This window comes from Podarcis muralis, chromosome 12, assembly GCF_964188315.1.
Source record: "Podarcis muralis chromosome 12, rPodMur119.hap1.1, whole genome shotgun sequence".
Classification (NCBI taxonomy): Eukaryota; Metazoa; Chordata; class Lepidosauria; order Squamata; family Lacertidae; genus Podarcis; species Podarcis muralis.
Window position 1 is genome coordinate 9832768 of NC_135666.1, and position 27716 is coordinate 9860483.

Consider the following 27716-nt stretch of genomic DNA (forward strand, 5'->3'; position numbering starts at 1 on the left):
CATCTTCCATAATCCATGATCATTAGCCGTGCAAGAAGGGGCTAATGAGGGCCGCAGGTTCCCCATTCGTGCCCTAACCTGTACTTAAGCTTAAACAATGGAAAAGAAAAATGATAACACTTTCCCCATGCTTTTCCAGCAACTGATTCCAGAGTAAAACAAACCAATTTTAGCAGACTCCATTTGCCCTAACCAACTAAACCAAAGCCTGCCTGGTCTGCCAGCTTGCACAAGACTTCAGCAACTCCTCCTGTCTCCATTGCTCAAACAATGCTTACCGCTAACTCCAACAAGATTTGGTCCTGTTGAGAAGGCGAGTGTGCTCCAATGATACAGACAGGAACTGTGGATGAGCTGGGCAGGAACTGCACTTTGTCCTTCCCACCAGCAGGTGGCAGAGTCCAACAGGGATATATACATCTGGCCAACGCTATTCTGTTCTGGTCCATGCTGAGCAAACAGTGTAGATTGCTTTGGGTGCAGAAACTAAAACTTGATGGATTGAGATGTACAGAAAACAAGAGATTACAAATGAACTTATATTGGTTTCCCCGCTCTACCCTTTCTGCCTGTGTTTACACTTTCATGTCTTGTAAATGCTGAAACCTGAAAAAAAAACCACTTTTACAAACATTTTGGAACTTTTCAGAAAAACCCACTTGAGGGAGGTGACTTCTCTTACGTCATCAGCGAGCGCTCCAGTTGGAGAACAGCTTTTACCAAAGGTGTCATGGACTTTGAAGACACTCGAACTCAGGACGCAAGGGAGAAACGTGCTAAGAGGAAGGCACGCTTGGCAAATCCACACTGTGATCAGCTCCTGCCTGGAAACCAATGTCCTCACTGAGGAAGGACGTGTGGATCCAGAATTGGCCTCCACAGTCATTTACAGACTCATTGTTAAAACCGTGTTCATGGAAGATGAAATATACTCAGAGTCGCAAAGTGATTTCATGCTCTTTATTCAGCTCATAGTGGTGAGGAGGAATGAATGAATGTCCCCTCAAAGTATCTGCTTTATATACATTATTTACACAATGGGCTGCACATGATTGGCTAATTCCGGAATTCTACTGTAAGCCAATCAGGTTGTGGATTCACTTCTATCTGGAGCATGATTGGGTAGTTCCTGCCAACCAATCATACTGCTGCATTGTTCTAGGACCAATCAGACTGCTGCCTTCTGGATCCTATTGTTCTAGGACCAATCAGACTGCTGCAGTTTGGATCCTATTCAACTCAGTACATAACAGAAGACAATCTTACTCGGCTACGAGGTATCGCCAAAGAAGAAGAAGAAGAAGAAGCCTGTTGTCTATTGCTACTTTATTAGCAATGGCAGAATACCTGTTTTGAAGGCTCAATTGCCAGCAACTCCAAGTATGGCTAGGAATGTCCCCTGCCAGGATCCCTAGGCAGTCCCTTGAGGATCTCTTGAGGGCCATTGTTATCTACTAAGCTTGGATCCTAGAACAATAGGCAAGTAGGATCCTAGAATGCAACAACTGATTGGCCTGCAGGAAAAGACCAATCAGGCTCCAGGAGGGAAGCAGAATCAGCCAATCGGACGGGACTCATTGTGTAAATAATGTATAGAAAAGCCTGAGGTTTGGGGGACAATTCAATCACTGTTTTACAAGCTGCAATAAAGAGCATGAAATCACTACAGGACTCCGAGTATATTTCAGTCATTGTAGATAATACTGAATTAGATGATCTGGCTTGGTATCAGGCAGTTTCCGAAGATCTCAGGGAACGGGGTGGGGAAAACTCTCCACCTGAGTTGGCTAGATGGGCCAGTGTGTTGGTTTCCAGGCTGTGCAAAATGCTTGTTGGCTATCCCTTGCGACAATCACACAGGCCCTTGACTGTATGCAGGTTTCAGGAATCTTTAGGAAAAGTGCCATTTGTTTGGGCCCCCTTCTTACATTGGTGGGCCTCCCCTGGCTTACCTGGTTAGCACAATGCCCCCCAGTGTCACTCCAGAGCATTGTGGGAAAGACTTGTCAAATGTGCCTTCTGTGTCTCTCCTCCTTCTGGAATGGGTGTGCCCAGATGACAGTTAGGTTGACCAACCTCATCTCGTCCCTGATTGGCCTCTTTGAACTTCCAGTTCATGGGGATGACGTTGCAGGATGATGCAGCGGTGGTTCCAAACATACCGTATTTTTCGCTCTATAAGACACACCAGACCACAAAACGCACCTAGTTTTTGGAGGAGGAAAACAAGAAAAAAAAATGAATCTCAGAAGCCAGAACAGCAAGAGGGATTGCTGCGCAGTGAAAGCAGCGATCCCTCTTGCTGTTCTGGCTTCTGGGATAGCTGCCCAGCCTGCATTCGCTCCATAAGACGCACACACATTTCCCCTTACTTTTTAGGAGGGAAAAAGTGAGTCTTATAGAGCAAAAAATACGGTACTTTTTTTAAAGAAAGAAAAAATGCCCTTGCCACATTCACACTACAAAGAACTCGCCAGCCACCTGTTCTCAGCAGCTAGGAGCATCCTAACTACACACTGGAGGGACCTGTCAGGAGTGAACGTGGACCACTGGTCCCAAACCGCATGGGAAACAACCATGGGGCTGTTGGGATGCGTCTGGGGAGGCGGGGGCATTTGGCAGGCCCCCAGCTGGCTCCAGCCACTGGCCGGCAGCCGGGCGAACTCCGATTCCCCCTTGGAACAGCATCAATCAGCAACTCAAGCCTCAGAAGTCTTCAGAGACTGAGCACGCTCTAAACAGCAGAGTGAATAACTTTTCACAACGGAAGTGGAGGACAGAGGCATATGTAAGCATATTTGCAGGCATTTATTCAGCATCAGGAACAAAGGAAAAACATGTCTGCTCCCCTTCGTGTCCAAGCAAACAGCAGCATAGCAAAAGCTATATACAACGGAAGTTCCCAGCAAGCTGTGCTGGAATGTAAACAGACATGTGACATACAGCAGCTCCACATGCCTGTCCTAAAGGTGGAATGGAACTCTATCCTAACAAGGGCATGCAGTGAATTTTTTTCATAGGGGAACAGTTAGGGCCAGAGGCGCCAGCTTGCAAGGGGACGGGTGTGTGTGTGTTATGCATGTGACATTGTGACACCCTGACATTGTGTGTGTGAGCATTGCACCTCCCTCCCTAAGCCAGGCAGAAGCTTCCCGGGCTTTGTGAAAGAGGTGCCAGGGCAGGATTCCTGCCTCCTTCCAAAAGTTGGATGGGCTTTGGGAAGATGGCAGGACGGATCCATGACCCATTGGAGCCTTGCACCTCCCTCCCAGAGCCAGGCAGAAGCTTCCCTTGCTTTGGGAAGGAGGCAACAGGGGAACATTTAAGGGCTAGCCTAGTCCCCTTTCAATGGCATGCGGTCCAGTGACCGCATGCCATTGAAACGCCCCTAACTAGAAAAGCTAGCCAACAAATTGAAACTGGCATGGGGACAAACTACGGAGGATGCCTTCACCCCAGTGTGGCTCCCTTTATTACAGTGCTCCTTTTCTAGAAAAAGAGGTGCCGGAACTCACCACGAACACCTCCCTCGTTCTCTTTGAATGGCAATAGCACCCACCCGAGAGGTGCCAGAACTGAGTTCCAGCTGAATAAATGCCCTGCATAAAAAGGTAAAGGTAAAGGACCCCTGACAGTTAAGTCCAGTCGTGGCCGACTCCAGGGTTGCGGCGCTCATCTTGCTTTATTGGCTGAGGGAGCCAGAGTACAGCTTCCGGGTCATGTGGCCAGCATGACTAAGCCGCTTCTGGTGAAACCAGAGTAGTGCACGGAAACGCCATTTACCTTCCCACCGGAGCGGTACCTATTTATCTACTTGCACTTTGACGTGCTTTCGAACTGCTAGGTTGGCAGGAGTTGGGACAGAGCAACGGGAGCTCACCCCATCGCAGGGATTTAAACCGCCGACCTTCCGATCGGCAAGCCCTAGGCTCAGTGGTTTACAACATCCCAAAAGTCCATTCCCCCACACATACAAAACTCATTGCAATCAACCAAATGCAACCAATCATGCCCCGGGCTCCCCAATCTCAGAGCCAATGAAAATTAATAAATGAACAGATGAAGAACTTACCCATATGATGCTGACACAAAGCGCCCCCCATACACCATGCAAAAGAAGGGAAATGATTGCACCTCTTCTCTCGCCAACCTCTTTCTCCCCACCCCTGGCAACCTCACAATGGCTTTGATAGCAATGTCTCACACCAGATGTAACTGACCTGCAGATAAGACTCTTACGAACTGAAAACAGAGACGTTATATGTACCTTTGTCATCCATGGAAATCTTTCAATAAAAGCTCTTTCTTTTTTTTTTGGCCTCCCATTAACCTTGGAAAGCAGAGCTACTTCAAGACCTTTTGCTGCCACACCCCTCGCCCCAAGGGAAAATGCGCAAGACCCAATGCCAAGTTATTTCTGGTCTGTGATGCAGAAAATCCCACAAGCACCTATCCTCTTCTCTGGTGCTAAAGATGCAAAAATAATTAACTAGCCATTTTTGCCATTTCTTTACAACCAATGTCCTCCGCCCAAGGCATCTCCCTCCCTCTGCCTTGCAGCTTCAAATTACATAAGGCCCTATTCACATCCAGGCTAGATGGCGGTACACTGGTACCTTGGTTGTCGAATGGCTTGGCTCCCAAACGCCACAAACTCGGAAGTGTTGTGGTTTGTGGAAGTTTTTTGGAAGCCAAACATCCGGCGCGGCTTCCACGGCTTCTGATTGGGTGCAGGAAGCTCCTGCAGCCAATCGGAAGCCACGCCTTGGTCTTGGAACTATTCCAGGAGTCGAACAGACTTCTGGAATGGATTAAGTTTGACAACCAAGGTACCACTGTAATGTGTTTTCTGTAGGGCTGTCGTTAAACAAACAGTTCGGAACTTTTAGTCGGCATAAACTTCAGCCACCAAAATGCTTTGTTGTTGTTTAGTCGTGTCCAACTCTTTGTGACCCCCTGGACCAGAGCATGCCAGGCACTCCTGTCTTCCACTGCCTCCCTCAGTTTGGTCAAACTCATGCTGGTAGCTTCGAGAACACTATCCAACCATCTCGTCCTCTGTCGTCCCCTTCTCCTTGTGCCCTCCATCTTTCCCAACATCAGGGTCTTTTCCAGGGAGTCTTCTCTTCTCATGAGGTGGCCAAAGTATTGGAGCCTTAGCTTCAGGATCTGTCCTTCCAGTGAGCACCCAGGGCTGATTTCTTTAAGAATGGATAGGTTTGATCTTCTTGCAGTCCATGGGACTCTCAAGAGTTTCCTCCAGCACCATAATTTAAAAGCATCCATTCTTTGGCGATCAGCCTTCTTTATGGTCCAGCTCTCACTTCTATACATCACTACTGGGAAAACCATAGTTTTAACTATACAGACCTTTGTTGGCCAGGTGACGTCTCTGCTTTTTAAGATGCTGTCTAGGTTTGTCATCGCTTTTCTCCCAAGAAGCAGGTGTCTTTTAATTCCGTGACTGCTGTCACCATCTGCAGTGATCATGGAGCCCAAGAAAAATCTCTCACTGCCTCTATTTCTTCCCCTTCTATTTGCCAGGAGGTGATGGGCCCAGTGGCCATGATCTTCGTTTTTTGATGTTGAGCTTCAGACCATATTTTGCGCTCTCCTCTTTCACCCTCATTAAAAGGTTCATTAATTCCTCCTCACTTTCTACCATCAAGGTTGTGTCATCTGCATATCTGAGGTTGTTGATATTTCTTCCGGCAATCTTAATTCCGTTTTGGGATTCATCCAGCCCAGCCTTTCGCGTGATGAATTCTGCTTATGTGGCTAATAATAAGAATAACTTTATTATTTGTACCCTGCTCATCAGGGCTTTCTTTTCAGCCAGAACTTGTTGGAACTCGTTGGGTGCTATTGCCATTCTAAGAGAACAAGGCTGAGTTCCGGCACTTCTGCTTCTAGAAAAACATCACTGCCACTCATCCGATTGGGTTGCCCTGGGCACCAGCTTTCAGTGAGCACCAGCCACTATTGGCTGACTTTTCAGATCGCCTGGAATTCTGCGATCCAAACAGGTTTGCCTCGCCTCTTCCTCTGTATGTTGCTTTGAATGCAACAATACTTTGATATATTGCACAAGTTTACATTAACCGGCGAAGATGGTAATCTCTCATGGAGGTGCCCAATTCAGGGTGTGTTGACCTCCTACTGATGTCTCAACCGCCTCAGTGTTGCTGACTTTCCTCCACGGAACATTTTTCCCCTTAGACTTCCTTTTCTTTTTCCCCCTGCTATGATGTGCAAGGGAAGAAGGTACGGCTGTTAAGAAGTAAGTAGCATTGGCAAAGGTTTATGTGTGTGTGTGTGTGTAGAGATAAATGGTGTGAAACAGGGTGCTTCTTTCTTGCATCCAAAGCTCAGGAATAGTGCTGGTGCCTAGATTCAGTGGTAAAGCTTCCTCATAGAAAAGCTTGCCTGACTCTGGGCAGTGAAGACCAGTGGCGTAGCGTGGGTTGTCAGCACCCGGGGCAAGGCAAGTAATTTGCGCCCCCTAACCCGTGGATTTGCGCCCCCTAACCTGTGGATTTGCACCCCCTAACCCTAACCCCCAGATGTTGCGCCCGGTGCAGCCAGCCCCCCTTGCACCCCCCACGCTACGCCACTGGTGAAGACTTTTATTCCAGAGCAGGGATGGAAGGATCTGATAATTTTGGTTCTTGCCAAATAATTTTGGTTCTCATTTTTCTGATTTTTAATTTCTGCAATAATTTGCAATTATCACTATTCTTCTTCTTTAGCGATCACTCGTAGCTGAGTAAGATTGTCTTCCATGAAAATGGTCTTAACAGTGAGTCCATAAGTGACTGGATTCGCACATCCTTCCACAGTGGGGACATAAGTTTCCAGGCGGGAGTTGATCATAGTGAGGGTTTGCCAAACATGCCTTCCTCTTAGCTCATTTCCCCCTTTTGTCCTGAGTTTGAGTGTCTTCAAAATCCATGATGCCTTTGGTGAAGGCTGTTCTCCAGTTGGAGTGCTCACAGGCCAGTGTCTCCCAGTTGTCGGTGTTTATACTACATTTTTAAAGATTTGCCTTGAGAACATCTTTAAACTTCTTTTGTTGTCCACCGGCATTACGCTTTCCATTCTTAAATTCGGAATAGAGAAGCTGCTTTGTAAGACGATAATCAGGCATCGGAACAACATGACCAGTCCAACATCCCTACCCCACAAGAATGCTGGGAATTCTAGTTAACAAAAGGGTGCTGGGAATTGTAGTTTTGTCGGGTAAACTACAGTTCCCAAGTTCTTTGTGAGAGAGGGGGGTCTGCTCTAAATGTCCTTTAAAAGTACGGTGTACACTTAGCGTCACACATTGAAGCTCAATTCCTTTTGGGTTAGATGAAATCTATACTAAAATCAAAATAATACCAACACTGGATCGGAAAAAGACAACAATAAGGAAGCGTTTGCAGGAAAGTATGTTTTTAATCTTGGCACTTGCTGTGACAGGATAGATTCCTCAAGTTTATCAGAAGCCAAAGCCTGATTAATTATTCACCTTATCCATAGCCACAATTAAGTTTAAAGATTAATTTCAGTCCCCAGATGTGAGAACGATACAGACCGGCTGCCAAAGATCCCAGAATGATCAAATTTGGAGACATCTTGAAGGTGATCGGAGAATTCGGGAGGTTTCAGAAATGGCTGGTGCTGCTGATCTGCATCCCCAATTTCCTGACTCCCTTTCACATGTTTGGACAAGTGTTCATTGTCATGGACGTGCCTCACCACTGCAACACGAACTGGATCCTTAATATTACCCAAAACCTGACCCAAGAGCAGCAGCTGAACTTGACCATTCCCAGGAAACCAGATGGCTCTTTTGAGGAATGCTCCATGTTTACTCCTGTGGAAGGCGATATCGATTCAATCATAAAAGACGGACAAAATGCTACAGAAGGCTGCCAAGATGGTTGGTTGTATCCCACAGATCCAAAGCCGTCGTTGCTCACCGAGGTGAGTATAGTATATTCCTTGTTAACAAAACATGGTCCTGTCTCTTCTGAGGTAGATGTGTTTGTGTGTGTGTCACATGCGATTCATACTAGACTGCTTTAAAGCGATTTCAACATTGGTATTCACCTGCTATCCCTACAGTTAAAGATCTGGATAGCGAAACTGACAGGACAGGAAATGACTTGTGGATAGACTAGTGGCAATCGCCTTCTTTAAGTCTTTTAGCTGCCAGATTGTATAAAAGATCAAGGTGGTGTACCACAATGTACATATAAGCACTACAAAACGTAAGAACAATACAAAGTAATTATTGCAATGAGTGGCCAGCCAAGGGGATAATTGTTTTGACATGCATTTTGATAGGCAACTTTATTTCAAGAGGTAAATTTTTTAAACTACTGGTTTTATTTTTTGGGGGGAAAATAGGCTAGCTTCTTTTTAACATCTCATTTTTATCGGCAATTTTAATATATAATTTACGTGTGATGAAAACCGCTTAGAGGTTTTGATAATAATGTGGTATATAAAGCCCCAGCTAATTAACTGGGCTACGATTTGCGTCCATTCTTAGCCAGGAGTTCCCAGGGTAGGTTATAACAATAACATTGTACACTTGATTTCTTTATTTTTTAAAGCGAAACAGTTAAAAATGATTTTAAAAACACAGGTTGGAACCATTCAGAACAATGGTACCTCGGGTTACATACGCTTCAGGTTACATACGCTTCAGGTTATAGACTCCACTAACCCAGAAATAGTACCTCTGGTTAAGAACTTTGCTTCAGGATGAGAACAGAAATCGTGCTCCGGTGGCACAGCAGCAGCAGGAGGCCCCATTAGCAAAAGTGGTGCTTCAGGTTAAGAATAGTTTCAGGTTAAGTACAGACCTCCGGAACGAATTAAGTACTTAACCTGAGGTACCACTGTATAGTGGAGTAGAGACAGATCTCACGAGGTAAAACACCTGAGCTGTCGAAAGCCAGGTAAACTGTACAGGGAAGATGGGAGACACACCTTCTGTGGGGAGGGAGTTCCCCACTTCTGCCACCTAGAATGACCTCTTCCAGGCTGTGGCTCCCTTGCTTTTGGGGGATGGTAGAGACGTGGCGCTGTGGGTTAAACCACAGAGCCTAGGACTTGCCGATCAGAAGGTCGGCAGTAAGCACGTCAAAGCACAGGTAGATAAATAGGTACCGCTCCGGCGGGAAGGTAAACGACATTTCCGTGTGCTGCTCTGGTTCGCCAGAAGCGGCTTAGTCATGCTGGCCACATGACCCGGAAACTGTACGCCGGCTCCCTTGGCCAATAAAGCGAGATGAGCGCCGCAACCCCAGAGTCGTCCACGACTGGACCTAATGGTCAGGGGTCCCTTTACCTTTACGAGACTCCAAGAGAACTCCCTCTGATGCTCAACACCTGAGAGGGTCCTTAGGGATGTCTGTATTCAGATTTTTCTGAGGACTGGAGTGTCTTGGACTATGGAGCAATTAAATGTCAGGTTCTCCAGGACCCTAAGAAAATTGAGGAGTGAAGTGGCTCTCCCCTAGCCTCTCTCACACACATCACACACACACACACACACACACACAGAGAGAGAGAGAGAGAGAGAGAGAGAGAGAGAGAGAGATCCATGGTTTTCAAACTTCCTTCCCTTTGGAGATCTTTTCTACACTGACGTGTCTCCCATGGTCCTTTAGAAACACCCACCCTCCAATATTTTGTGCCCCCCAAACTGGGACATCAGGAGGGATGCACTCTGGCCATCATCATCAGGGTCGTGCCAGAGTGCTGGACCAAAAAACAGGACCAGAGAGAAGCTGGGATTGGTTTCTGTGACCCGGGATGTCCCACTTAAAACAGGACACTTGGGGTATGGCAGAATTGTAGGGTGACTTCTAGAGTGCATTTTCAGGGTCACACAGCATGCCCAGAATTCCCTGAAGCAAGAGTCACCCACATTGTGCCTGCGGGCATAATGAAATCCTTCAGATCTTCCCTTGGCACCCATTAAGCCTGTGTTAGCCCTGCTCCCTTGCACATGAGATGGTGAGGGGTGTGTGTGTGTGTTACCTTTTCCTCCCTTGAAAAGTACGTAAATCTGAAGGAGGAAGAGTGGAGTTTTTTCCCTACTTCCTCTGGAAATGCAAAATGTGGGTTTGCATACTTTCTCGCCTTCTGTCTTTTGGAGTGGGGGGCGTGATCTGGGAAAAAGGAGTGACCAGAGGGGGTGGTGCTCACAGCAGTCACTCAGAAATCCCAATGCCCACACCCCCTTGCCATACGTCCAGGTTTTCCGAGACAATTTGCCAAATCGGCCAAAATCCGCCTGGATGCCATTCTGATAATAATAATAATAATAATAATAATAATAATAATAATAATAATAATTTATTTATGCCCCACCCATCTGACTGGGTTTCCCCAGCCACTCTGGGCGGCTTCCAACCGAATATTAAAAACAATACAGCATCAGACATTAAAAACTTCCCTAAACAGGGCCACCTTCAGTTGTCTTTTAAAAGTAAAATAGTTGCTTATTGTCTTGACATCTGCTGGGAGGGCGTTCCACAGGGCAGGTGCCACTACCAAGAAGGCTCTCTGCCTGGTTCCCTGTAACCTGGATTCTCGCAGTGAGGGAACTGCCAGAAGGCCCTCGGAGCTGGACCTCAGTGTCTGGGCGGAACGATGGGGATGGAGACGCTCCTTCAGATATACTGGACTGAGGCTGTTTAGGGCTTTAAAGGTCAGCACCAACACTTTGAATTGTGCTCGGAAACGTACTGGGAGCCAATGAAGATCTTTCAGGACTTGTTGGCCGCTCCCAGTCACCAGTCTAGCTGCCGCATTCTGGATTATTTGCAGTTTCCTAGTCACCTTCAAAGGTAGCCCCACATAGAGCACATTGCAGTAGTCCAAGCGGGAGATAACGAGAGCTGCCCGAATCTCGGTCGTGTCTGGGAAAATCTGGACATTTGGCAGCCCTAACCTAGTCCAATTCCCTACAATGCAGGAATATGCAGTTGTCCCATATGGGGCTCGAACCGACAACCTTGGTGTTTTCAGCACCTCGCTCTAACCAACAGAGCTACCTAGTATTATTTTTCTCCTGAACTTGGCTGATCTAGGTGACTTAAGGAAAACAGGTCGAATTATGAGGAGCGCTGCTTGTAATTTAAGAATCATAAAGTTAGTCAAATTAAGAAAATACACCATGCAGTGCTGGGAGATGGAAGGAAAAGGCGTTTTCTTCTTCTTTCCCTTTAGTTCAACTTGGTCTGCGACCGAAAGGACTTAAAAGACATCTCTCAATCCATTTACATGTCAGGTCTTCTTGTGGGAGCTTTGGTCTTTGGCCCACTGAGCGACTGGTAAGCATAACTTTTGAGATTTCATGTTGCGGCTGAGAGAAAATGGCCACTGCAGTTGGTGAACAGGGGAGGTATTTCAGTCATTTAGAGGGAGGGGATTTGCCCACAACTTTGAGGCTGTTTACCTATTATATTTATTGAACACTTGTTTTGGATGAAGAAGGTCCCAGATCCAGACATCTCCAGCTGGTTGCTGACAATGCAGTTTCCCATCTTCCACTTTTCCGTTTAATAACAACAACCAAGTTTCTGGTCCTCAAGGCTTTTCAAATGTATGGGCATTGCCTGGTGGAAGATTGGGTTGTTTTTGTTTTTGTTATGTATTTTGTGTTCCTGTTTTGTGCTTTTGTGTTGTAACCACCCTGAGGCCTGGGACTATAGGGCGGTGTACCAATTTAATTTTAAGAAAAGATGGCAGAGAAGGAATTTCAATGCCCTGCTTAGCTCCTTGCACTTTCTATGTGCCTTTGCAGAAAAAAACACATTTCCTGTTCTTCCAGTTGTACACTGGAACGCCCAGTCAGAGGAGTGTGGGCAGCGATTCTCAGGGTGTGCCTGAGAGGCAAAACATATTTCTAGAAGAAGTAAGGGCAAGACAGAACCCACTGCTGATACTTTATGAAGAAATGGATCCACTATGACCTTAGTGAACTGGCCCGTCAGTTTAGCTTAGATTACCTCAGGTAGCTTTGGACAACAGGTAGCACCATCAGCTAAGTGCACTGCACTTCAAAATATAGTAAAGGTTGTGTTTTTGTGCTGGTGGGTTTAACCTGTTCAGCTCCTGTTGTTGTTGTTGTTAAAATTTATATACCGCCCCTCGTCTGAGGATCACAGGGCAGTGTACAATATAAAAACACAAAAATATGAAACACAGTAACAAACAAAGAACAATAACCCCCATAGTTAATAAGATGGTTCAATTAGCCCAAGGCCTGGTTGCAGAGGAACGTTTTCACCTGGTGTATAATGAAGGCGCCAGGCGAGCCTCTCTGGGGAGAGCATTCTGCAAATGGGGAGCCACCACAGAAAAGGCCCTGTTCTTGTGTTGCCGCCCTCCAGAAATGTTGCCCTCCAGAGCCAGGGCTTTTTCGGCTGTGGCTCCGATCTGGTGGAACGCTCTGTCACAAGAGACCAGGGCCCTGAGGGACTTGACATCTTTCCGCAGGGCCTGCAAGACAGAGCTGTTCCACCAGGCCTTTGGCCAAGGCACAGTCTTGCCCTCTCCTTCTGTAATCCTCAAAGAACTTTAGCCCAATGGTTACCATTAATTTGACTCTGAATTGATTTTAGAATGAATTGATTTTAGAATGTATTTCAATTAATTGATTGTGATTTTATGTAAACTGTGTTATTTTTACTGTTGTTAGCCGCTCTGAGCCCGGCTTTGGCTGGGGAGGACGGGATATAAATAAAAAAATATTATTATTATTATAATTATGAAGGAGGCACCTGAAGAAGGGCTTCAGATGATGATCCCAGGATAAGGGCGGGTCATATACAGAGAGGGAGTCCTTCAGGTGTTGCCTTCCTGAGCTGTTTAAGGCTTTATAGCTCAAAACAAGCACTTTGAGTTGGAAACTAATTGGCGGCCCGTGCAGTTGGGCCAGGATTGGCGTTATAGTTTCAAGCTGAGCAACCTGGCCACCAAATTCAACACCAGATGAAGCTTCCAAACCATCTTCAGAGGCAGTCCCACATATAATGTCTTGTGGTAATCTAACCCAGAGGTTACCAGAGCATGGACGACAGAAGTTAACCTATCCCTGTCCAGATAGGGGCGCAGCTGGCCCATGAGCCGCAGCTGAAGGAAGGCACTTTGCAACACCAAGGCCACCTGAATGCAGAAGTACCCAAAACTCGCATGCCTGCTTCTTCCAGCTTGAGCTGCTGCGTGGAGCTTCTCTCGCTGTTTAGTTATGCTGCACTAAAATCAGGTTGTGTTTGAAGGCCTTGTTATCTGTTGTTTTCTCCCAGAATCTTAACACAAGAAGCAATTGCACGACACATTTATATGCCTTGAATCTGAAAGGCTCTCAGGAGGTCCTGTTGCACACCTTAAATGAGGTAGAGTTTGCAGAGCTGGATTGAGATGTGCTGAGCCCCCCACTCCAGCTATGTCAGGCTCAGAGGCCCTCAAAACCTTTTAAAAATATATTTTTTAATGTGTATAAGAAGGACAACAAAATTAATAAAACTTCTTTATTTTCAAAAAAAACAAAAACAAATTTTCATCAGTTTTTAAACAAATACAATCAGCATTAAACACTTACCCAGCAGTACAGCTAATGGTGTTTGTTTTACCCATTGTCTCTAGACATATTAAAACTTCTTTTTTTGCATTATGTAGGTGAAGATGCGACTAAAAACGAGCAAAAGCATCTATCTTGCAATAAGCCACTTCGGATATAGAACACATTTTGAATGAAAATACCTCATGGGTTTCTCGCCCAGCAGATAGGAAAGCTTTTCATGTGCAGCAACACAAGAGGGCAGGATGAGACCCCTGTTTTAAATCTGTGGAGAGCCACTTGCGGTCAGCCTTGACAGCACTGAGCTACATGGCCCAGGGGTCTGATTCAGTATAAGACAAATTCCTATGTTCCTGCGAGGTGCAAGTTCTCAGCTCCCTCCCACATTTCATTTCCCCCCTCCAGGATCGGAAGCCAACGGATGATATTGCTCACCCTCCTCCTCATGGGTGCCTTTGGTGTCGGGGCAGGCTTTGCGCCAAATTTCTACCTCTACATCGCCTTGAGATTCATCGTGGGCGCTGCTTTTGCCGGGATCAGTATCAGCATGGCAGCGTTAAGTAAGACACTTCAGCTTCTCTAGAGAAGTTCAGGCCTTGTCATCCAAAAATAAAAAATAAAAAATCAGCCTTCTCCAATTGGGGTCTTCCAGGTGCTTTAGACTACAACAGTGATGTGAGCCGAAGTCCAAAACATCTGGATAAAAGGTGAAGGGACCCCTGACCATTAGGTCCAGTCGTGGCCGACTCTGGGGTTACGGCGCTCATCTCGCTTTACTGGCCGAGGGAGCCGGCGTACAGCTTCCGGGTCATGTGGTCAGCATGACTAAGCCGCTTCTGGCGAACCAGAGCAGCGCATGGAAACACCGTTTACCTTCCCACCAGAGCGGTACCTATTTATCTACTTGCACTTTGACGTGCTTTCAAACTGCTAGGTTGGCAGGAGCAGGGACCGAGCAATGGGAGCTCACCCCGTCGCGGGGATTCAAACTGCCGACCTTCTGATCGGCAAGTCCTAGGCTCTGTGGTTTAACCCACAGCGCCACCCACGTCCCTTAAAACATCTGGATAGCAAATGCCAATTCATCTAGTCCAACCCCCTGTAATGCAGGAATTTTGCCCACCGCAGTCCTTGGCTGGACTCGAACCACCAACTTTCTGGTTAACAGCTGGACGCACTGACCCATTGCGCCAGCTGACAAATGTGTGGATGAGCCCTGAGTGAGCTTCAAGGCTGTGTGGGGATTTGAACCCTGGTCTCCAAGTTCCCAGTCCAACATGCTAACCCTGGCTCTCTCAGCTAGGGAAGAAATAACCTCAGAGTCCATGTTGGGACCGCTCCGGTGGGAAGGTAAATGGTGTTTCCTTGCGCTGCTCTGGTTCGCCAGAAGCGGCTTAGTCATGCTGGCCACATGACCCGGAAGCTGTACGCCGGCTCCCTTGGCCAATAAAGCGAGATGAGCGCCGCAACCCCAGAGTCGGCCATGACTGGACCTAATGGTCAGGGGTCCCTTTACCTTTACCTTTACCTTACAGGTCCATGTTGCAGGAGTTATGGCCACACAGTGTTTCTGGAAGAAATGCAAAACTCAGCAAAACCAATTTGCATGGGTCAAAATGCTCCTCTGCTTGCTACCAATGTAGCCTTTTCTGTGTGGCTGCATGAATGGCTCTGGGGGGACAAGGGGGGGGGGCAAGCAAGGAGTTTCCCCCACATTTCTGAACTGTCATCAACATCTGTGGTTACTTTTCCTTCTTATCCACCTAGAAATATACTTTGCTCTTGTAATTTATGTGGTTATTTAAAAGCAGCGAATAATAAAGTCAGAGTTGTTTTAAAAAATGCAAGTGATTGTCAATGGCAGGGTCTTTTAATTTTCAGATACTGACTGTAACTTGAACCCTTTTAGCTTCAGAGTGGGTCGGGCCTTCCTATCGCCCGCTTGCGATGATCATCAGCCACTGCAGCAACGCTCTTGGGCAGATGGCCTTGGCTGGTTTGGCGTACGCCATTCGTGACTGGAGACTCTACCAGATTGCTGGCTCTGCTCCAGCATTCACCCTCTTCTTTTACATATGGTGAGTGTGCAGAAGGACCAGAAATGAGACAGAAGCGAGCTGGCTGTAAATCACACTGGGCAACTTGGAATTAACTCTTTACAGTCATACGTTGTGTTGCGTTTACTTCAGGTTGAGCATTTTCAGATTGCCTCCTACAGCGACCTGGAAGTACCGGAAAGGGTTACTTCCAGGTTTCACCACTCACACATGCATAGACGCTTAAAATGACATCATGCACATGCGCAGAAGCGGCAAATCACATTCTGCTCATGTTGCAAACGGGGCTCCGGAACGGATCCTGTTCGTAACCAGAGATACCACTGTATTAGCAAAAACAGGATCTGCACAGGAGTGTCGGGTCTACTGAGCACAGTGACTCATCTCCAGTAGGTCTTGCCCCTATGAAGCAGTGGAGACTGAAGGTCCCTGCCTCGTCTTCTGCCTCTGCTTTTGGTCTGTTCTCTGTCACAGTCTCTTCCTGCACACTAAACCCAGTTACTTTTTCAGCTTCCGAAAACTCCACCTCCCAGTTTCCTCCCTCTTCTCCCTCTAACCACTCATCATTGTCCCATCACCAACCAACTGGGCTCTGAGCTGGTTCCTCCCAACTTTCTTCTGCATCCAACCAGTGTTAGAAACTGAAATGTGAAAGCTAGGAGTTAAATGGCACCTTAAACCTAGGTTATGGGCGCAACAACGGAATGTCTAGGCATGCTTTTTTTAAACAAGAATACAAAGCAGAAAATGAATGAACTGCAGCTAAAATATTATGTTTATTTTTCACATGGTCTAGTCCTTTCCCTGCCCCCCCCTAATATTCGTAAGAGGGACACTTCTCCAGAGAGTAGCTGGAAGTGTGGAGGCAGAAAAAGGTCCTCCTTTCCTTCTACTCTGCAGTTTTAATCTGAAATCTTAGGCAGAGCACTGCGCCCAGAGCTCAGAAACTGCTTGTGCAAATGAAATTCCTTGTCGCAAAATGCGCCTAGAACAATGGGAGTTTCGAACACTGCGTCCAACCAGGCCATGACAGTTGGACTGCATGTAAAAATATACAGCGTGCAACGATTGAGTGAAATGGTGACATCAACTCCTATTTACCCTGTGTTTTAAGATCTACTAGGGACCTAGATAGGGATGCGGGTGGCACTGTGGGTTAAACCACAGAGCCTAGGGCTTGCCGATCAGAAGGTCGGTGGTTCGAATCCCAACGACGGGGTGAGCTCCCGTTGCTCAGTCCCTGCTCCTGCCCACCTAGCAGTTTGAAAGCATGTCAAAGTGCAAGTAAATAAATAGGTACCGCTCTGGCGGGAAGGTAAATGGCGTTTCTGTGTGCTGCTCTGGTTCGCCAGAAGCGGCTTAGTCATGCTGGCCAGATGACCCGGAAGCTGTACGCCGGCTCCCTCGGCCAATAAAGCGAGATGAGCGCCACAACCCCAGAGTCGGCCACGACTGGACCTAATGGTCAGGGGTCCCTTTACCCTTTACCTTTTAGGGACCTAGATAAAATAAACAGCCTTCTTCATGCATATTCTTCAAAGGCTTGTTTTAATGGCTGAAATCTAATTTTGGCACCTGATCTCATCATTATAACTGTGATTTTGTTCTGGCCTGTTAATGTTCACTGAAGTTCTCTTGGCAGTGCTATGGAATCCCAAGGGTTCTGATTGTCCCAACCTGGTGTCCACCAGCTCCCATCATCCCCATCCATCAGGGCCAATGGCCAGGGATGAAAGGAGCACCATCCAGCAACATCTGGAGGGCAGAGTTTGGGGAAGGCTGCCTTCTGGGCTCTCCTAGCACCAGCTTTAGGGTGGTGCAGGCATTTCCCCTGCACAGGGCACCGAGGAGTGCAAGATGGAGAAGAGCCATAACTGAGAAGGTCCATTAGGAGGCGCCAAGTTTTGGCCTTGCTGAGGGAGCCGTATAACCAAAGTCTGCCCCTGTTTCTACCAGACCAGACCAGAGCACAGCAGACCACTACCCACCTCAGCTCCTTTCCAGGTTAATGCACTGGCCATGCTTCACAAACTCTTGTCTTCTTCAGGGTTCTTCCCAAGTCTGCGCGATGGCTTGCGACAAAAGGGAAGGTCGAGGAAGCCAAAAAGGAGCTTCGAAAGGCCGCTTCCATTAATAAACGAACCGTCTCAGAAGAACTACTCAACCAGGTAGCAAAGCTTGGGATTTCTATTGCTCCTTTTCTGAAAATGTCTGGGGAGGATATGGAAAAAGTGAACGGTGCAATGGGGAAAGGGAAAACAAGATAATTGAAAAAAGAGAGATCCCTGCCCTGCGATATTTGAGTCCCTCATCAAACTGCATGTTGTTGGGATACTGCCGGGATCAGGCAGGCATCAGGTAGGCCCCCAGCTGGCTCCAGCCGGCAGCCAGTCTCCCTTGGAGCAGCATCAAACAGCGACATGAGCCTCAGATACGTTTAGAGACGCGTGCACGCTCTGTCAGCAGAGTGTGTAAATCATCTCACAGCAGAAGAGGCGGATAGAGAGATGTGCAAGCATAATGTACAGCATTTTATTCAGCATAGTTCAGGAACAAAGGAAAACATGTCTGCTTCCCTTCGTCTCCAGCAAAACAGCAGAGATGCAAAAGCTATATACAAACGGATGTTTCCAGAAAGAACTGGAAGTAAACAGGCATGTGACAAACAACAGCCTTTTCCCTTTTAAGGTGGAACAGAAGTATATCCTAACACATTTGACTTTTTTAAAAAAAATATGTTTATCCACTTTGAGTATCTACTATTTAGCTGTCCACCTGTCCCTCCAAACCATCACTTCCTTCTCATTTTATTTTATTTACTACAAAATGTATATCCCAACCATTCTCCAAGGAGGTACGGAGGACAGCTTACATTAAGTGTGGGGAACATCCATGAGATGTTGTGAAACTACAACTCCCATCAGCCTCAGCTAGCATGATTGGGGATGATGGGAGTTATATTTCAACAACACCTGGAGGGCCAATGGTCCCCCCGATCGGGGTTACATGGTTCCCTAATTCCTCATAGGCCTGTGAGATTTGCGCTGGGGGTTAGCGACGAGTCCAAGCACATCCTGTGAATTTTGTGGCTGAGTGGAATCTCTCCAGTCTCGGCTAAACTTGCTAACCCACCTGGCACTCCAGCTGTTTGGGACTAAAACTCCCATTGGCCCAAACCAGCACAGCTGCCCTGGCATATGGGTCTGATGGGAATTGTAGTTCAAAGCCACTGGAGGGCACCAGGTTGGGGAAAGCTGTCCTTTGATGTTCTGTGTCTGTCTTGTCTTGCACATTTTGAAGCTCACTCCAGAAGAGAAGGTGAAATCTGGGAATATTCTGGATATTTTCAAGAAGCCGCATCTAAGGATTTTGACTTTAATCATGGTCATAGTCTGGTAAGTATTCCAAACTATATAAATTCAGTACAGTATTTTATTTTATTTTAAAAATCCAATGATTGGGCCGGATCCAGCCCCTGGGCCTTAGTTTGCCTACCCATGTTGGTGGATATGCAAAGGAATGTTTTTGGGAATGGGCGAAATGTGTATGCTGTGTCCCAGATGTAAAAACAAAATAACGGCATATGCTACAGGCAGAGTTTTTAGGCTGTTTTTATCGATCTTGAATGAGACCTTCTAGTTTGTTGTTGTTTTATTATAGTTTCCAGAAGGGCAGCTGGGCAGCTGTGCTAGTCTCAGGCAGCAAAAATAGAGTCAGTTCCAGCAGTTCTAAACACTGCCTGTCACGGCCTGGAGGGCTAGGAATGCGCTCTCTCATTGAAAATGAAAAATTAGAGTCTGAAGAAACTGAAATTCTTCACCCAAGGCTGCATTATTGCAATCTTTTGTGGAACTGCATCCCGATGCTTTGCCCTTATTCTAACTAGGACTGAAGTTTAGCGATGGGGCTGGGTGAGCCAGATATTAAAATGAACAAGAGTAATAAATGCAGAATGAACAGTAATTTCTTGCTTTGTCCTCAGGTTTGCAGACAGTCTTGTGTATTACGGAGTGAGCCTTCATGTGGGGGATTTTGGCTTGGACATCTACATGACCCAGCTTGTGTTTGGTGCTGTGGAAATACCATCTCGAGCCTCCTGTATCTTCCTCCTCCAGTGGATTGGGAGGAAGAAATGCCAGGCCGCTTGGCTCCTCCTGAGCGGAGTCGTGTGTTTGCTCATCCCTGCTATTCCAAAAGGTACAAAAAGCCGCTTGAGAGAGAAAACCTAGAAGGCAAGCTGCAAGGCAGGCAAGGGGAACCTGCAGCTGCCCAGATGTTCCCGACTTCAACTCCCATGATCCTTGAGCGTTGGCCATCTTGGCTGGGGGATGATGGGAGTTGGAGTTCAACATCTCTCATTGTAAGGTCTGACTCACTGTTTCAGAAGTGTCTCTATGTGTGCAGGAATCCCCTGAGATATGTGAAGAGGACACAGCAGCCAGGCACTGGTGGAGTTATTATGGGGTGCCACAAGGATCTGGGTCTTTTGCACTGGGGACCCGATCTTCTGCCCCATGCCTCGCAATTTATTTACTGTATTTTTAAGGTTTGCTTACAAGGAGGCTGGATGCTCTATAAAGTACACCCACCCACCCTGTTATTTGCCACAGGCAAATTTGGAGCCTGAACACCAGGACTTTTAAGTAGCTAGCAATGCCCTTGCAGGCATGGCTTGGGTACCCAGCTGCTTCTCTGTTCATCTTTGCTTTCTTACACTTTGTGTCCTTCCTATCTTCCATCCATTTCCTCCTTTCCTTGTTTCTTCCCTCCCATTCCTTTCTTCGCACCAAGACTCTCAAGGGACTAACCTGAAAACGAAACAAAACAAAACAAAACAGGGCACTGGTTTGCATGACAATTACATGTGCTAGTTTATACATAAAGATACAAATTTTAGAAGCAGTTAAAGGTAAAGGGACCCTTGACTGTTAAGTCCAGTCGCGGATGACTCTGGGGTTGCAGCACTCATCTCGCTTTATTGGCTGAGGGAGCTGGCGTACTGCTTCCGGGTCATGTGGCCAGCATGACTAAGCAGCTTCTGGCGAACCAGAGCAACGCACGGAAACGCCGTTTACTTTCCCGCTGCAGCGGTACCTATTTATCTAGTTGCACTGGCGTGCTTTCGAACTGCTAGGTTGGCAGGAGCAGGAACCGAGCAACGGGAGCTCACCCCGTCGTGGGGATTTGAACCGCCGACCTTCTGATCGGCAAGCCCAAGAGGCTCAGTGGTTTAGACCACAGCGCCACCAGCATCCCTTAGAAGCAGTTATTGTAGCTTAAATACAACTCATCTCACCATAATACATAAGACTGTGAGGAGGTGGCCTAATATGTGGATTGTGCAGTTGTGAAATAAAATAAAAATAAAGGAAAACAATGGCTTAGCATTATGTGGTGACGCAGCAATATCTGGCATTTGATGGCATTTCTCCCGGGGCTCGGATAGAGCATAAGTTCCTACACTATGAGATTCTCCTAAATGGAGAGATTGAACCCAGGATCTTCTACAAGCAAAGTCTCTGCTCTACCACTGAACCAGAGTCTTTTTGCAAATGGGCACCAAAAACGTTTTAACTACCCATGCAATCCTTGGTTAGAGTAGCTCTGGATATCCCTAGGACCACAGGCGACATTTCAGAACTGGATTAGACATTTTGCTAGGCCTGTGGTCTTTCAACAATGCCTTACCTTCATTTTTTGTGATCTAGTCTAACCTTGTTGCCTGTCTTTGCCCAGACTTCCCTGTGATCGTGACGGTGCTGGCTGTTATTGGCAAGTCTGCGCTGGCTGCCTCCTTTTCAACCACCTATGTGTTTTCTGCGGAAGTCTTTCCCACTGTTGTCAGGTGAGGATCTATTACACAAAGCACACTGTATTCTAAAAAAGATCCTCTACATATTTTGCTCAAATAAGGTGAAGACAGTGGCGGTGCATCTCGCCAGCGTTTGGGTTGGACGTGACCCTGACGGTGAAGATAAAATTTTAAAAAATACAGGTAGGCAGCTATGTTGGTCTGCCGTAGTCGAAAACAAAATTTAAAAATTCCTTCCAGTAGCACCTTAGAGACCAACTAAGTTTGTTATTGGTATGAGCTTTTGTGTGCATCTACAGTGGCGTAGCGTGGGTTGTCAGCACCCGGGGCAAGGCAAGTAATTTGCGCCCCCTAACCCGTGGATTTGCGCCCCCTAACCGTAACCCCCAGATGTTGCGGCCGGTGCAGCCGGCCCCCCCGGCACCCCCCACGCTACGCCACTGGCATCTGAAGAAGTATGCATGCACACGAAAGCTCATACCAATAACAAACTTTGTTGGTCTCTAAGGTGCTCCTGGAGGGATGCGGGTAGCGCTGTGGGTAAATCCTCAGCGCCTAGGGCTTGCCGATCGCATGATCGGCGGTTCGAATCCCCGCGGCGGGGTGAGCTGCCGTCTGCGGTCCCAGCTCCTGCCCACCTAGCAGTTCGAAAGCACCCCTAAAGTGCAAGTAGATAAATAGGGACCGCTTTCTAGCGGGAAGGTAAACGGCGTTTCCGTGTGCTGCGCTAGTGCTGGCTCGCCAGAGCAGCTTCGTCACGCTGGCCACGTGACCCGGAAGTGTCTCCGGACAGCGCTCGCTCCCGGCCTCTTAAGTGAAATGGGCGCACAACCCTAGAGTTGGTCACGACTGGCCTGTATGGGCAGGGGTACCTTTACCTTTAAGGTGCTACTAGGGAAGCGGGTGGCGCTGTGGGTTAAACCACAGAGCCTAGGACTTGCCGATCAGAAGGTTGGCGGTTCAAATTCCCGCGACGGGGTGAGCTCCCATTGCTCAGTCCCTGCTCCTGCCAACCTAGCAGTTCAAAAGCACGTTAAAGTGCAAGTAGATAAATAGGTACCGCTCCGGCGGGAAGGTAAACGGCGTTTCCGTGCGCTGCTCTGGTTCGCCAGAAGCGGCTTAGTCATGCTGGCCACATGACCCGGAAGCTGTACGCCGGCTCCCTTGGCCAATAAAGCGAGATGAGCGCCGCAACCCCAGAGTGGGTCACGACTGGACCTAATGGTCAGGGGTCCCTTTACCTTTACCTTAAGGTGCTACTGGGCGGATTTTTCTTTATTTTTAAAAATGCATCGCGTCTGATAAAATAGCTGGCGAAACATTGTACGCTGGTCAAAATTGCATGCCGTGAAGTGAAAAAGTGCACAAAAATGACAAAATCGTAAACTGGTGCAGCATTGCGGTGAAGTGAATTTGAGATTGAAGAAAATGAGAAGGTCAGAGATACCAAAACAGATATGTTTGTTGACCCTTCTGCACGGGGCAGTTTCTTTACTTCTGGAAACTTGCCCCTGGCCGGGCGCACCTGTCTGCGCCTCCTCTCAGGCATCGCTCTCTGTGTTTTGCTACTTCCACCAGGCAAAGCAGTTTAGGCTTGTGCTCCATGGCTGCCAGAATAGGGGGCATCCTTGCCCCGCTTGTGGGTCTCCTGGACAAGTTCCACCCTGCGATTCCCATGGTGATCTTTGGGGGCATAGCACTGGCCGCGGGAATCCTCTGCTTCTTCCTCCCTGAGACACGGAACCAAGACCTCCAGGACGACACTGGCAAATCCCCAGCCAGTCAGAGGTGAGTTGCAGGGGATTCTAGAACGGCTCTGCATAAGAAGTTAAGAGGCTGACATTTTTGGCACATTGCATACACTAAGTCTGCTCCATTCTCACCTCCTCCACCCCTGCCTCTGTGCTCCCTCCCTCCCTCCCTCTCTCTCTCTCTCTCTCTCTCTCTCTCTCTCTCTCTTAATTGACTTAAGAAAATTATACAGACAGCAAAACGAAGAAGCCTAAGTAATAATAATAATAATAATAATAATAATAATAATAATAATAATAATTTATTTATTTATACCCCGCCCATCTGGCTGGGCTTCCCCAGCCACTCTGGGCGGCTTCCCAAAAATATATATTAAAATACTGTAATACACCAAACATTAAAAGCTTCCCTAAACAGGGCTGCCTTCAGATGTCTTCTAGAAGTCTGGTAGTTGTTGTTCTCTTTGACATCTGATGGGAGGGCGTTCCACAGGGCGGGTGCCACCACCGAGAAGGCCCTCTGCCTGGTTCCCTGTAACTTGGCTTCTCGCAGGGAGGGAACCGCCAGAAGGCCCCATGTTAACATTGCCTTCTACCAATAAGAAATAATAATAACTATTACAATAATGAAAATACTAAAAATACATTTACTTCCCCTTTTTCAACTTCTATTCTTGTTACAATATATTACTATTCTATAAGAATCTATTATCTCCTTTGCTGTCCCATATATTATTTTATTTCCCAAATTCAACCCAACCCTCCCCTCCTCCCCACCGCCTCCCTTCACCTGTGCAAGATCTTCCCAACATAGTATTTTTTTCTAGTTGCTTTAACAAAATAAAATAACACGAAAACTAATAAATTATAAATACTTCTTTTGTCCTCCCACGCTTAACAATTAAGCGTGCTGTCTCTTTTTTTGGTTAAGTCCACTGAGTAAAATGGGTTTTTCTCCCAAGACGTGAGTCCATGTGACAGTGTTGTTGGTGGATGAGTTCAGTGTTTTAAGAAATAAAATACTAGGTGGTTCCCCCTCCCCAATATCATTGCTATTGAGATTGCAGTTTAAACTTTTCTTCCTTACCAGCAAAGTTTGTGAAATTTGCCACGCATACCCCACACACAGCATTTAAAAAAAATGCTAGGAAAGCTTAAATTTCAGGAGGGCCAACTTGAATAAAATATTAGTGGGGGAGGAAAGCTCCTCTATGCATAATCAATCACATGATGTAGTGCATGCACATTATTTGAATGTCCATCAACTTGGGGGGGGGGTCCCTCAAATATTGTATTGGGGAGGGGGCTGAAGACCCCTCGGCCTCTAGCAGTTAGCCCCTATGCTTAAGTTTGTATTAACATGCAGGGGGGGGCGAGTGGAATGGAGGAAGAATTTCATGGAGATTGTGGCAGAAGTGAGAAAGTTTGAAATCCCCTCTCTACATGCTGGGGAAACCAGTGGCTGGCGAAACCCAGCCAGATGGGTGGGGTATAAATAATAAAATTATTATTATTATTACACTGTGATCTTGATAACAATCCCCACCCCTGTGCAATAGGTAATTTTAAAAACAACAACACCCAATGTGATTACTAATTATGCTGTCAATTGCCTGTAACTAAGCCCTAAGCGTGCCTATGATTGATGGGTAGGACTTGAATGAATGAAATCGCTGTTAGGCTAGGAACCAGCTTGTTGTTGTTGTTTAGTCGTTTAGTCGTGTCCGACTCTTCGTGACCCCATGGACCAGAGCACGCCAGGCACTCCTGTCTTCCACTGCCTCCCGCAGTTTGGTCAGACTCATGCTGGTAGCTTCGAGAACACTGTCCAACCATCTCGTCCTCTGTTGTCCCCTTCTCCTTGTGCCCTCCATCTTTCCCAACATCAGGGTCTTTTCCAGGGAGTCTTCTCTTCTCATGAGGTGGCCAAAGTATTGGAGCCTCAGCTTCAGGATCTGTCCTTCCAGTGAGCACTCAGGGCTGATTTCCTTAAGAATGGATAGGTTTGATCTTCTTGAAGTCCATGGGACTCCCAAGAGTCTCCTCCAGCACCAGAATTTTAAAGCATAAATTCTTCGGCGATCAGCCTTCTTTATGGTCCAGCTCTCACTTCTAGTGAGAGGAACCAGCTTACCAAACTGTAAACAAGAAAAGGAAAGGCGAAAGAGGCAAGTTTATTTTGGCTTGCGAATATTGCTTGGTGATCATTTCTGCTCACCCCAGGTGACCACAGAAGAGTGACAGCTTGGAAGTCTCCACGGAAGAGATGGCAGTGGGTCTGGATGAGGATAGGGGGGCGATGGGGGGGCTGCTGTAGGTGATGTTTATTTGTGTTCCTTTCCATTAGGTCCAAAAACGCTCTTGGGGAAAAACCTGTGCAGAAAGAAGGTGGCAAAACGAAAGAACATACCAGCAGCACATACCTCTAACAGAAACAGCACATCTCTTTGCAGTCCAAAGAAATGGTGGGACATCTGCAGAAGATTTTAGCAGGCAGATGATGTGGGCGTACCTCTCGCTTGTCCACCTGCCATGCTCAGGTTGCCTAGGAAAACATGCAGCCCTACAAGTCCCAGTGATCCAGATGTGTACCTAGGGAAGGCAGGTGTCGTGCCCCTTTAAAACAGCCTCCTAGTCACACCAGTCAGGATTGCCATTCCTTTTCATCCAGCAGGGATGAGGAACCAGTCGCCCTCTGGATATTATTGGACTTCGATTCCCATCATCCCTGCCAAGGGTCATACTGGCTGAGGCTGATGGGAAATGAAGTCCAGCAATCTCTGGAGAGCCACAGATTCCCCATCCCTGTTAAAGAAAGTCTCTTTTTCTCACCGGTTCAGGCTGGTATATTTCATGTGTCTTGAAACATCTCCATTTGCCCAATTCAAGCAGCTGTTCATAAAGCCATAAATAGCCTGAAGGGTGACCATCTCAAGGAGAATAGTCTTCCAAAAGACACAGCCCAACCTTTAATATCTATCCTACTTGAAATTCCATCTTGTATCAAGGTGAGGTTGAATGCCCTGCCCCCATAAAAGAACAGGGGCTTATCTGTTGTAGCCCCAGAACTATGGAATGTTCTCCCTCAGATTGCTCATATAGCTTCTATCCACCTGGTCCTCTTGAATGCAAATTAAGACCTTTATGTTACACAGCACTTTTGGTAAAATGGAAGCTTTTTCCAGCTTCACTGTTTTCATTTTGTGACTGCTCTTCTTTATCTGTGTCCCTGGTTTTTAATTAATTTTAACATATTATGATCTCTCTCTCTCTCTCTTTTGTACTCTCCTTTGAGACACATCTGCCGAAGACTGGTCTAAAAATATTGTAAACAAAAGTAAGTGAAGAATAGGTGAAGATGCTGTCAAATATTTGAAAGGACCCCTGACAGAATGGACCTTGTGAATGGTACTGTTGATTATAGGGGTACATAGAGGGTGGGAGCTTTCAGGCAAGTTTGAACCACTACTATTAGTGCTTTCCACCATTTTAAAAAATAAATTAGCCACAAACTGGTGATGAGAAAGCAGTTTCAGACATGGTAGAAACTGGTGACAAGATGGAGAAGGGCCACAGAGTTTTGGGTTAGGTAAGGACAGTAGGGACGCGGGTGGTGCTGTGGGTAAAACCTCAGCGCCTAGGACTTGCCAATCGCATGGTCGGCGGTTCGAATCCCCGCGGCGGGGTGCGCTCCCGTCGTTCGGTCCCAGCGCCTGCCAACCTAGCAGTTCGAAAGCACCCCCGGGTGCAAGTAGATAAATAGGGACCGCTTACCAGCGGGAAGGTAAACGGCGTTTCCGTGTGCGGCTCTGGCTCGCCAGAGCAGCGATGTCACACTGGCCACGTGACCCGGAAGTGTCTGCGGACAGCGCTGGCTCCCGGCCTATAGAGTGAGATGAGCGCACAACCCTAGAGTCTGGCAAGACTGGTCCGTATGGGCAGGGGTACCTTTACCTTTTTAAGGACAGGTAACGTGGTCAGTTTTGATTTCCTTCCATTTCTCATTTTTCCAGGATCAGTTCTCTATGTTTCCACACCAATTTGCAATTCTGCTTTTTAAGTCCTCGTGAACATTCACCAGCATTTTAGTGTGATTTTCTCCTAATATGCACATTATTATTATTTTGTATGCAGCATTCTCCAGCACAATTCATTTTTGCATGTTGTTCTCACTAATATATACACACATTAGAAATGTGTTTCAGAATTTGGAGAAGTGCAAGTGTTGGAAGAATGAATGTTTCTTGGTTTGAATGTTTCAGAAAGCGCAATATTCACTTCGAATGTGAACTGAATTGCATTTCCCCCGCATGTCTAGTGTTGAAGCATGTGGAAATACTTTCCCACCAGATCAACTCCCCAAATAATCTCAGTACAGTAGTGGAGAAACACGCATTTTGTTTGCAATGCTTCAAGTTCCAGGCCCAGTTACCAGGTTTTGCAGTTAGAAAGCTCTTTGGGTGACAAGTGTTGTGTACATCCACCAAGTCCCTTTTTCAACCTTC

The 27716-nt window shown here is 46.9% G+C and overlaps 1 protein-coding gene across 1 annotated transcript; it reads left to right on the forward strand.

Moving 5' to 3' along the window:
- Positions 1 to 7561: 7561 nt before the first annotated feature.
- Positions 7562 to 26900, forward strand: LOC114607854 (solute carrier family 22 member 13-like). Its single transcript, XM_077936708.1, has 10 exons — positions 7562 to 7971; positions 11236 to 11339; positions 13997 to 14151; positions 15501 to 15669; positions 17696 to 17816; positions 18949 to 19043; positions 19631 to 19845; positions 21385 to 21493; positions 23039 to 23248; positions 25559 to 26900. Exons 1-10 carry the CDS (start codon positions 7600 to 7602, stop codon positions 25638 to 25640), a joined length of 1632 nt encoding a protein of 543 aa, XP_077792834.1. The 5' UTR covers positions 7562 to 7599; the 3' UTR covers positions 25641 to 26900.
- The last annotated feature ends 816 nt before the right edge of the window (positions 26901 to 27716 follow it).

Excerpts from the sequence above, each read along its gene's own strand:
- LOC114607854 (XM_077936708.1), top strand. The coding sequence starts at position 7,600 with ATGATCAAATTTGGAGACATCTTGAAGGTGATCGGAGAATTCGGGAGG. Across the intron at positions 14,152-15,500 it reads TATCAGCATGGCAGCGTTAA|CTTCAGAGTGGGTCGGGCCT; the intron begins GTAAGACACTTC and ends GAACCCTTTTAG. Across the intron at positions 23,249-25,558 it reads AAATCCCCAGCCAGTCAGAG|GTCCAAAAACGCTCTTGGGG; the intron begins GTGAGTTGCAGG and ends CCTTTCCATTAG.